The 12,143-nt window shown below is 38.1% G+C and overlaps 1 protein-coding gene across 1 annotated transcript; it reads left to right on the plus strand.

The window, feature by feature from the left end:
* Positions 1-303: 303 nt before the first annotated feature.
* Positions 304-11,412, plus strand: LOC113282831 (probable UDP-N-acetylglucosamine--peptide N-acetylglucosaminyltransferase SEC). The gene is made up of 28 exons (XM_026531939.1): positions 304-643; positions 2,196-2,341; positions 2,517-2,615; positions 2,748-2,798; positions 4,021-4,137; positions 4,234-4,290; positions 4,517-4,636; positions 4,773-4,835; positions 4,925-5,003; positions 5,720-5,829; positions 5,933-5,986; positions 6,090-6,157; positions 6,253-6,355; positions 6,539-6,741; positions 6,866-6,962; positions 7,567-7,638; positions 7,754-7,830; positions 7,934-8,050; positions 8,148-8,232; positions 8,345-8,512; positions 8,619-8,729; positions 8,826-8,912; positions 9,391-9,518; positions 9,642-9,724; positions 9,885-9,990; positions 10,119-10,265; positions 10,574-10,694; positions 10,982-11,412. The coding sequence occupies exons 1-28, from the start codon at positions 457-459 to the stop codon at positions 11,093-11,095; spliced, it is 2,970 nt and encodes a 989-aa protein (XP_026387724.1). The 5' UTR covers positions 304-456; the 3' UTR covers positions 11,096-11,412.
* The last annotated feature ends 731 nt before the right edge of the window (positions 11,413-12,143 follow it).

Below are 12,143 nucleotides of genomic sequence, written 5' to 3' on the forward strand. Positions count from 1 at the left end.
TAGAGGGAGTTTTAGAGAATTTGGTGTTTTCAATGTAGGGAGTTTGGGAGACTCTCCCAAAATCTCAACTTTTTTGAGAGATTTGGAGTGAGACAAAACTACACGGTGAACTCCCAAACCCAACTCCCTAGCATTCTAATTTTTACCACTAACAGGGAGTTTAAGAGTTTCTTTGGAACTCTTCCACGACTAACGGGTTTTTTTAGGGAGTTTAGGAGAATCTTCTAAAATCTCCCACGACTAACGTGGTTTTTGAGAGACTCCTTTGAACTCCCCCACGACTAACGGGAAAAAACCCAACTACATCCAACTCCCCCAACTCCCTTGAGGACTAACACACTGTTAGGGTTTTCTTCGAGGAAGTAGAAGAATTTTAAGAAAAATTCCTCGAATACAAGAAAATAAAATTACAGAAATCATCAGAAATTTGAGGTTTGGTTACAGTTAAAGATCAAGATGATGTTATCGCTGCAAAGCGATAATCGATTACACCATCATCATCAGCAACAACATCAGCTGCAGCAGATTCCCGGAGGTGGTGTTGGATACTCTAGGGTTTTGTTTGAAGCGGATCGTGATGATGCGTTTGTAATCAAATCAGAACCACAACACCAGCAGCAACATGCGTCTGGATCTCATGAAGGTTATTCGATTAAATTAGTTTAATTCGTTATATTTTTTTTATAGAAATTGATTAGGGTTTAGACTGTTGAATATATTTGGTGTTTCGTGTTGAATCGTCAAATATGATAGTTTGTTTGGGAGGATTGATGACTCCTACTGTAAATTGTAAATGTTGAATTTATCAATATATTGGAATTTCTGGTATTAAAAACATGCATGCCTGGCTTGGTGTTAATGATATTTATTTGGACCGCAGTATCGTGCAATTTTAGCTTAGGATTAGGGGGAAAAAGCCGAAAAGACATGCTAGTTTTCTGATTTCAGGCTGTTTATTTAAGCTGTTGAAATTGTTGTATTGGCATATGTATTATTGCCATTAACCAGCTAACATGCTCGGAGTTTTATTGCATGTCATGTGGACTAGTGTGAAACAACTTGGCTACTTGAAGGAGTTTAGTAGATAGGTGCACAATCTTGCAAAATGCTAAAATCTGCATAATTTGATGCGACATAGTTCTCTGGGAGAGGCATGTTTTTGTGTAGCCTGTTCTGTTGTTTAGATAGCTAAATGATTAATTTGCGGATTTAACATTTTTTATGAATCCCAAAACGTAGTTTAGTGTTTTGTTAACTTGGGTAGCATAAGAAGAGTTGAGAGAGAGGTATTTCTGGTTTGAGACTTTGAACTATCACATTGTCTAAGAGCGGTTGAAGTTTATATTTCTGATTTTGAAGTCACTTTAACATTCTTCTCTATTGCTTCTAGGATAATTAATAGAATAGGAAGAATTCCCCGTTAACGTCGATTTGTTTTGAGAATCAGAAGATAAAAAGCAAAACTCATTGAAATTGGTTTATGTAGTTTTTCAACATTTTATGTCCACCTCATTTCAGTTACGAAGTTTTCCCATCATCTCAGAGATGGGAGTCACCTTGCATCTAACATGTTGAGAATGTTTGCTGTATCTCTAGGAGGCACATATGACTTGTAATATCAGGTTTATTTGGATAAGCTCTGTCATGTGCAATTTGCAGAAGTTCCTTAATCTATTAGTGAGGATATACATCAAATTTAGGATTTTCTTTTCTTGTTATGAAACTTGATTATCACTGGAGCAGTCTAAGTTGTGTCGTCTGACAATTTTTTTTTTTTTAACAAAAAGCAAGTTACAATCCTCCGGACACCCAGGGAAAGTTGTCTCTCTGTCGAGCAAATATTTAGATATTGTATAAGGAAAAAAAACTATCTTGTTGTTGTCTGTGGAGTTTCTGCTTGACATGATTGTAGTTATTAACTTATCAACTGGCTAGCAAGGCCTCTATAGACACTTGGATTTTCCTTTGTGGCACTACTAAAGTCTATCTTTGTTTTTAAACCTATCTCACCCCCTGGTTCAGCCTCAGCTCCGTCCTGTTATCACTTTAACTGGATCCGGACTGTTAAGATGATCTGCATTTCCTCTTCATCTCAAAATGGACTTTTAGTATATGTATGAGTAAACATTGATTTACAAGTATAACAATATTGAAAGAATTTGGTGTGTTAACATGTGTTTGTGTGTTTGCTACAGTGGATGAAGATACACTATTGTCCCTTGCACATCAGAAATACAGATCTGGGAACTATAAACAGGCTTTGGATCATAGCAGTGCTATTTATGAGAGAAGCCCTCGTCGCACTGATAATCTTCTCCTTCTGGGTGCTATTCACTATCAGGTTGATTCTTGAATCATCATTGCTTTTGCAGTTCTTCAATTAATTTGGACGGAACCTGATGCTGTTCCTTTATTATGGCTTTATGTTTCTCTAGCTAGTACTTTGGTGCCTTGTGATTAATTTTTCGATACGGTAAGTAGCGTCTGGCATTAAATCTGTTATCGTGCCTCTTCAGTTACATGATTTTGACACGTGCATCGTGAAAAATGAAGAAGCTGTGTTCATTGACCCAACGTTCGCTGAATGCTATGGAAACATGGCAAATGCTTGGAAGGTAACTGCTACACTTTATTTTACTCTGTGTTCTTACCGTTTTTTTCCACAGTTTATTGTACGATGATAACTTGGTTTTTCATTTACACGGTTTGTGTGGAGTCCTTTATTTTTTCTTGGTTTTCCTACACAGGAAAAAGGGAATATTGATCGTGCAATCTACTATTATTTGCGGGCTATTGAGGTGTGTATATCTTGTTGAGAAGGTCACTAGTCTCATTATCAAATGTTGGAGTGATCTGTTTTTGTTTGAGGCATAATATGCTTACAGAGATGCTGTTGACTTCTATTATGTCATTGGAGGTTTCAATAATCTCACAATGGTTGAAGTTCAAATGGCGATAATTTGCATAAGAGTATGGTTTCTGACGTCTTTATCTATCTTAGTCGTTGCGGAAATAGTGAGAATAAGTGGTTTTCCAGAAGCAGCGGATTTTGTTCAGGATATATCCATGAATCTGTCTTCTTTTTCGGAGATGATCTTTTCTTCCTTCCAGTGTTTTATTGGCCCTTTGGTCTAGTATGATGTTCTAGTGGCCTTTTGGTCTAGTATGATATATATGATATATAGCTTGCATCCTCTTAGAGAATCAGCTGACATTTATGTACAAGGTAACGATTCTATGTGGGATCATGAAACAGGGAAAAATGGGCAATCTGGTGCTACAATGTTGTATAACATGAATAAACCGATTTTATGGCTAAGTTACTTTATTGGTATCTTTATTCGATAAATGTGTAAGTTCTTTATATGTTTCCGCTAGATTTGACGTCTTTTCTCGTCTCATAAAAGCCAGTACCATGTAAATTCTTAGTTTTTGTGGAGCCTGTCAGTGGTGTAAATTGGATATTCTTAAGATTCCTTACTGCTAGTATTGGTTAGTTAGTGTGCACGTAGTCTTCGTTCTATATATTACTTTGGAGGAGAAATTATTTTTTAGGGCAACCTTTGAATTCAAAGGGCACAATTTGGTATGCTGGGATGGAAATTGTAATTTAATTTCCTAAAGTTATTTGTCTAGAGAATTGTGGAGTAATGAAACTGTGCTGCTTAGTCAGAACATTCTTGTCTCCATTTTGTTCGTTATGGACCATAAAAGCTAGTTTCAAACATGGCGTTAGTAGCTTTCCAGCGGTTTGTTGTCTACCTTCACGAGCGGTTTGTTGTCTACCTTCTCTCCAGGATCGTGAATAGTGATTGCATAGTGGCCTTTGAAGCTGTCAATCCATTGTATAGAAGGATGTTTATGTTCGCGTTGTTTAAAAAGAATTAAAGTTGTTCTTTTCATATTGCTCTTTCAGAAAGCTTGCTGTCCTTTCATGTTTGTAGTTGTATATGCATATATCTTGGCATAATCTTCCTCGTTACTCCGTTGACAAGTTTGTTGTTCTTTTTGCTTTTCCAGCTACGCCCAAATTTCAGTGATGCTTGGTCCAACTTAGCTAGTGCTTACATGCGTAAAGGACGATGCGAAGAGGCTATCAAGTGCTGTCACCAGGCTCTTGCACTAAACCCTGGATTGGTATTATGTTTGTTTGATTTTACGATCCCTTCTGTAATGTCTTGGACCCTTGGTCTTGTTTAGTTACTCACTAGTGACATGTTTCAATTTGGGCAGGTTGATGCTCATAGCAACCTCGGTAATCTGATGAAAGCAAAAGGATTAGTGCAGGAGGTAAATGCAAGAACCAAGGGTTTTATGGACTTGGCGATATATGCACCCATGTAGTCTAAGTGGTTCAGTCCTAGTATAAAGTCTTTTCTGCTTAGGTGTTCGAAAGTAGATCTCTTTTATGAGTGAACTATCTTTAATAAGTCATTGTTATTTTGCTGTAACAATGGAGGCTTTGTTCTTTTACACCCAGAAGATTCTGATTCCAAATCATATATACATTATGCAGGCATATAAGTGCTATCTGGAGGCACTCCGTATTCAACCAACTTTTGCTATTGCATGGTCAAACCTTGCAGGTCTTTTTATGGAAGCAGGTGATCTTAACAGAGCGGCTCAGTACTATAAGGTACTTGATGTGATAATATGTAGCCTAGTTTGGCTGAAGATTCTTTGTTTTTTCCTATATTTGTTGGTATACGGGTTCATTTCCCATGGCTCGAAACTTGAATGCCTGCATTCTCACAATTTATATTCTCGTTCAGGAAGCTGTGAAATTCAAGCCAACATTCGCCGATGCCTATTTAAACCTAGGAAATGTATATAAGGTAAGCTGTAGTTACTGGCTTATAAGATTGGTAGAGACAAATAGCATTGAGATTAGTGAGAAACAAGATATTTCTTTTGCTTTTTTCAGGCCCTTGGAATGCCTCAGGAGGCTATTGCATGTTACCAGCGTGCTCTTCAGGCTCGTCCGGACAATGCAGTGGCTTTTGGTTAGTGCCATAATCAAAATGTCATTTCTGTGCTATGGTTATTTTATGATTCAAGATTCAAATGGGGTTCATCTTGTCATCTTGCGATTTTTGTTCTAATTGTAATTACTGAGTTGCACATATTACTTAACTCATACCCCTATATATGTCAATAACAAAATCAATACTGGCTTGCTTGGAACTTCAGACTTGATTGATTCATTTCTCAATCGTTAATTCAATAAAAACAATCTTATCATTTTAGAATTCAGTTGAAGATAATCGAGTTAGCCCACAAAGAACTCTATTCAACAAGACTTTGGGTTTCGGAGTTGGATGAACTTGAGAGGACTTGGCTACATTTTATCACATCCTTGCTAGGCCCCAAGCAGGGTTATTTTTGCTGGCCAATGGATCTGGTTTGGTCTAGCGTGTATCTCTATAGGAAATCGCATCCTGGCATGATCGTCGTAATGGGATTGTGGACTGGTGGAAAGTAATGGACCTAGAGGGTGACTGGTGGAAACCAACCCTAAAAACGATTTTTTCCAATATTCTAGAATTTTTTATATAGCCCCCTAGTTTAACATATAGTCCATCCCTATTGTTTTAGCCCGCATAGGCTTTCGTTCCTACTTCCGTCACTGCTGGTGGGCCCGATTTTTTATGCGAATTTGTATATGACGATAGTAGATTGGAGGTTTCTTCTGGAATTAAATTGTTATAAAATTTCGCAGGGAATCTTGGTAGTACGTACTATGAGCAAGGTCAGATGGATTTGGCAATTCTCCATTTTAAGCAAGCAATTACGTGTGATTCGGGATATGTGGAAGCATACAACAACCTAGTAGGTCCTTTTATTTTGTTTAAGGTGGATTTTCAAATATATATTTTTATACTTTTTTTTGCCTAATGACGACTTAGATCTGACTAGTTTTGGATTCTGCAAGGGTAATGCACTTAAAGATGCCGGCAGGGTTGAAGAAGCAATCCATTGTTATCGTGTGAGTATATAATCTTCTAATCGTTCTCGTGTTCCTCTAATCTGGGTTTTAATATTTGTTTTTCTTTACTGGTCATTGATTAAAGTTTTCTTCTTGAATATAGTCATGCATCACGTTCCAGCCTAACCACCCCCAGGCTTTAACCAACCTCGGAAACATATATATGGAATGGTATATTTTCTATTTGAGTTTGGTAGTATTTAAATTTATATTTGAGGTATCTCTTCCCAAGAATCCCAACAACTCCTATCCATGCATTCATGCAGGAACATGCTGAGTGCTGCTGCAACATGTTATAAGGCCACATTAACTGCAACAACTGGGTTATCCGCTCCTTTCAGTAACTTAGCTATAATTTACAAACAACAGGTTCTCCACTTACAGTTCTCAGATCGTCACCATTAATTTTCTCGAATTCTTACCATTTGCTGATTTGCTTGGATTACGAATTAGATGTAAACAATAGAGATCTGTTTTTTCTGCTGAGCAGTCTCGGTGTTGTTACGAAGGTCTGATTAGGTCACCCCTCATTGTCTCTTTATGGATTTGTAGGGAAATTATGCCGATGCTATATCTTGTTACAGTGAGGTTCTCCGGATAGATCCATTGGCAGCTGATGTTCTTGTTAATAGGGGAAATACATTCAAAGAGATCGGTAGAGTTAGTGAGGCAATTCAGGATTATTTGCGAGCTGTTAATATCAGGCCGACTATGGCAGAAGCGCATGCAAATTTGGCTTCAGCTTATAAAGACAGGTTTTCTTTTTAACTGTACAAAATCTGATAGGCTAGTCTGCATAGTATGACGTGTATATATATTTGGAGAGGAAGAGCATTTTTAATGCACATACATATCATTATTCATTTGCATGGATTGCAGTGGACATGTGGAGGCGGCTATTAAGAGCTATAACCAAGCGCTGGTTCTGCGTCCCGACTTTCCTGAAGCAACTTGTAACCTTCTACATACATTGCAGGTATTTTTTGCGCTTCTTCAGTTTTGAGTTTCAAGTGCTGTAGTTATTTTACTTTGTCCACTTTTGAGGTCCTTGTCATGTGTACGCTGTGATATTCGCTCCAATTATTACTTTGTGGCATAAGAGCTTTAAATAGACTTGTTAGTAAATTATTATGGCTTAACCATTTAGTATGCTTGAGTGTAAGGGAATTCAGTTATGCTTGAGTCGCATATGGAAAAGAATACTTGTCCCTAGACACCCTTGTTCCATTTAGTTTGCGCCTGTTCAGTGTAAATGGTATAGTATGCTTGGGAGAGAGTCATAGCCCAATTTACGAGGTTAATGATTTCGGATTGATGCATGATATGTACAACCGGTGAGGGTTCACCATTAAAGTTGCAAGAGCCTGTAATTATATTTTAGTTTGAGCCACTACTGATTTATATTGCTGTTGAACTTGGGAGCCCCTCCCTTTGGGATATCTGTGTCTGAAGGCCTTAGTTTCCATCGTAAAAAAGGTTTTCCAGGAGTCATAAATGGATTAGCTAAATAGACTATATTAAGGGTGTACTGCTTATATTTCCTCTGAAAACTTTTATGCGATCTTTTGATACTTCCTCAGTGTGTCTGCAATTGGGATGATCGAGACAGCAAGTTCAGAGATGTTGAAGGGATTATAAGGAGACAAATAAAGGTTATAGCCATTCTGGGATTTTCCATCCGGCATTCCCACTTTTGTATTTGATTTTTTGGTTAGAGTAATTTTTACAAGTCTAACACTATTGGTTTGACTGTGTTGTGCACTCCAGATGTCAGTTCTTCCAAGTGTGCAACCTTTTCACGCGATTGCATACCCCATTGACCCAGTCCTTGCTCTTGAAATCAGGTCTGTTTTCTGATTTCCTTATATTTATTTTTATGTGAAACCATTCAGTAAGATGTACCTAGCAATCTGTTATTTATTCATATATCACTTTTTGTTCTTGTAGTGGTAAATATGCAGCACATTGCTCTTCGATTGCTTCCCGCTTTGCTCTTCCACCATTCAGTCACCCCCCTCGAATTCCTATAAAGAGTGATATTAGAAGTATGCGCCTAAGAGTTGGGTAAGTTCTCCAGCTGTAACTTACGGGTAAGATGTATCTTGCAATCTGTTGTTCGGTTATTACATCTGACCAGATCTTTTTTGTTTTTCTTATCCAGTTATGTGAGCAGCGACTTCGGCAACCACCCCCTATCCCATCTCATGGGTTCAGTATTTGGGATGCACAACAGAGAAAATGTTGAGGTCCGTATAGATGGTTTATTTTTTCTCTTTATTTTTGTTCTCTCTCTCTTCTCATCCATTTTCTATTAGCATTTTTATTCTTCTCTTTACATGCAAATCCTTATTCGTGCAGGTATTCTGTTATGGCCTAAGTCAGAATGACAGAACTGAATGGAGACAGCGCATCCAATCTGAAGCCGAGCACTTCGTAGATGTCTCTGGGTTGTCTTCTGATGTGATTGCCCGATTAATTAACGAGGATAAGATACAGATCCTGATCAACCTTAATGGTTATACAAAGGTATCTCCATTTTTTGTTGTTTCTTTTTCCTTTCATGAATGGTTCAATTAAAAAAATTCAATGGCATCTGGAATTGAAAATGGATAATGCTGTGTTAATTCCACAGGGTGCAAGAAATGAAATATTTGCAATGCAGCCTGCACCGATCCAGGTCTCATACATGGGTTTCCCTGGAACCACCGGTGCAAACTACATAGATTATTTGGTTACTGACGAGGTTGTACCAATATTCTTATTTTTATTTCATGTTACTTTATGAAAGCATGTAATATTCAGTTAATGATTACAAACTACTTTATCCCTCCTACTGCAGTTTGTTTCTCCAACTGGGTACTCACACATTTACTCTGAGAAGCTCGTCCATCTCCCACACTGTTACTTTGTGAATGATTACAAACAGGTGAGTATTTGTATAAGAAACTTCGTATTTTTACGTATCTTCATATTATCTTTGTGAATTCTGGCTTAATCTCTACTATTATGGAGCATATGTCCAATGCTGTAGAGGACCAATTTGTCAAATACCTTGCTCTACCTCTTAGGTCCTACTCGTCCTGGTTTTTGGACCTTCAACCTGCATCTTTTCATGTGTTCTCTTTTCTTTTTTTTTTGGTGCTTGTGTTTAAATACCCTTCATGGTATCCGCTATGCTATCTCATTTTTTATCAACACGAAATCTAGTACTTGCCGTGGGCATTCTTTCCACAAGGCATGCCATCATGGTTGTGCTAACCTAGATCCAGAGTCTTTTGATAGCCACGTAAACAAATGCGCACCTGGCTATTCAATGTATTTATTGATGGTTATTCTAAGGCACTGTACTGATCAATGTGCATCTAGCTATCTTTTGTCTCTTACGATGCTTTCTCTTTTCTCAGAAAAATCGTGATGTACTTGATCCGAACTGTCAGCACAAGCGATCTGATTATGGGTTGCCTGAAGACAAATTCATTTTTGCGTGCTTCAATCAGTTGTACAAGATGGACCCAGAAATCTTTATTACTTGGTATTTTTCTTTCTTTTCCTCGACCATTGTCATTCAAAAGTAGGGTTAGTTGTTGTGTATGGGTTCTCACCTTACATTCACATTTGCACGACTGGTTATGGTCACACAATCGTTTTTCTGCAGGTGCAATATTCTTAAACGTGTCCCAAATAGTGCACTTTGGCTTCTAAGATTTCCAGCTGCCGGCGAGACGAGACTTCGTGCATGTATGTGGTTTGACAGTCGTGCATTTATTTTTATTTTTACATTCAAGTCATGCTTTTTACCTAGTTATTGGTTATGCTTTCTATCCCGAAAATGAAGTAAGTTTGGTGATTCTAATCTCTAAAACTTGATCTCTCTAATGCCTTTCTCCATAATTCTCAGTTGCTGCTGCAGAAGGAGTGCAACCAGATCGGATTGTCTTTACTGATGTTGCCATGAAAAGTGAACACATTAGACGTAGTGCTCTAGCAGATCTATTCCTTGACACGTATGCTCGCTACTGATCAGTTGTGCCCTATGTGTTGAATTGGGTTTGCTGTTGTTTTCTATTACTGCGTCAAATTGTTTTAGGTTCATATCTTTTCGGGGGATGACTTAATGTTTTTGCTTGTGTAGGCCATTATGCAATGCACACACAACTGGAACAGATGTTCTCTGGGCTGGTTTGCCTATGGTGACTCTGCCCCTGGAGAAGATGGCTACCAGAGTTGCTGGTTCACTGTGTCTGGCTACTGGAGTTGGAGAGGAGATGATTGTCAACAGGTAAATTTTAACATAGTTACCGCAAAAAAGGACAGTTAGCCCTTAGGGTTAGGAAAAATGGTACTATTGTGGGGCTAATTTTTTTTTACACTAATGGGGTTCAGTCGTTTCATGCAACCGAACCCAACTGAATAATGAAGCTGCTTGGCACCTTTGATGTCATAATGGTATTTAATGAGCCGCATGTGCAAGTTAATCGTCGTTACTGAAAACATACCTTACACATTCTTGGTGTTGTTCAAAAGAAGTTTGGGATATGTTTGTTGATGTTTTTACCATTTTCTTATTGTGCTCTTGGGTTTATATAGTATGAAGGAGTACGAGGAGAAGGCAGTATCACTGGCTGAGAATCGTCCAAAGCTCCTGGCTCTCACTAACAAACTAAAAGCAGTTCGTTTGACTTGTCCCTTATTCGACACTGCACGCTGGGTATGTATTGTTTTTAGCTGGTGCGACCAATAAAACTAATGTAGACTTGGTTTTCTTAAGCACATGAGAGCACAAATGATTACAGTTCTTAGCTTGAATCCATGACCTACTTTAACCTAAGTGGAGGTCTGGAAGAGACACCACTGGGAATGTATGTTGTTGGTTGTTTCGACTACCAAATCGAGACGTAACTTGGTAGCATTTTGTCGAAGGTGTTGAATTTGTTTAAAGAGATTGGTTAAATTTGTACAAATTCAGCTGATATTTACCGATTTAAAAATTTTCAGGTGCGGAATCTGGAAAGGTCATATTTCAAGATGTGGAATCTCTACTGTTCAAGCGAGGCTCCGCGACACTTTAAGGTAACGGAGGATGATACTGACTTCCCGTACAACAGATAGAGTTGGCGAAAGGTAATATACGTGGTTTGTAGATAAAACAAAAAAAGTGCAAGAAAAATATAAATCGATATAGTTGGGAGGTTCAGAGGTTAGTTCTAACCAACTCCTTGTTTGTTCAAGGGAGTCATCGGGTCCAGTCTAATTTGGTGAGAGAAATGAAATATATCTACATATATATACATATACAAGGGGGAGAGGAGATGGATAGATAGTTAATATTGTTTTCTTCTTGTTCTTTGGTTTGTTTGAGACCAAAATTTAGTAAAATAGTGCTTTAAACAATTATAGCAGTAGCAGCGTCAGTACCCATTTGAGAATGACATCTGTGAAATTTGCCAAATATTTCACCAGAAGATACCTGTTTGACCAAGTTATTCATAACTTAGAACCTAGGCACCCTTGTATTGACTTATTTTCCTGTTGGTGTTACATTTAGCGAATATATATTTAAGTCGGATGAACCATGTTTCCTGAAAGTGTAGGCTGAGGTTAGAACCGTTTTTGTTGGCTATTTTGGTGTGGTTCCCCGCCTTCGATCAGAGTGGGCTGGGTATATAGATTCTATACCGGAAATTGCCAGTCAAATACCTTGGTAAGCAAGAGTAAATGTAAAGAGATGAGGTGTCAGCGCTTGAACCTCCTACTGTGGTGCTTCAACTCTTACTTTGTTGTGATTTGTCTGTCTCCTTACTGATTGGGTTCTAGCAAGTTGATTAGTGTTTGCTATGAAGTCGCTAAATTGTGCCTGTTGAACACGATTTCGTCATCTACCTATCAGCTGGTTTTAAGTGGTACAAGGTGTTGCTTTCTGTGGGAAATTGTGGTTTGTATTTCGTGACAGATTCTGGTGGTAATGTCCAAGTTTGTGAGAATTGAACCTACAAAGAATCAATCCTGCAACCGCATTTAGTGGTATTCGGAACTTACATCATCAGTTCAAGGCCCCCAAGTGTTCATGAAATATCATTTCAGGTTGGGTGCTCCTAGTGAGAATGTTCCATTAATCGCCAAGATATTTTGGGTTGAGTGGATATGACCAACATTATAA

Source organism: Papaver somniferum, chromosome 5, assembly GCF_003573695.1.
Source record: "Papaver somniferum cultivar HN1 chromosome 5, ASM357369v1, whole genome shotgun sequence".
NCBI lineage: Eukaryota > Viridiplantae > Streptophyta > Magnoliopsida > Ranunculales > Papaveraceae > Papaver > Papaver somniferum.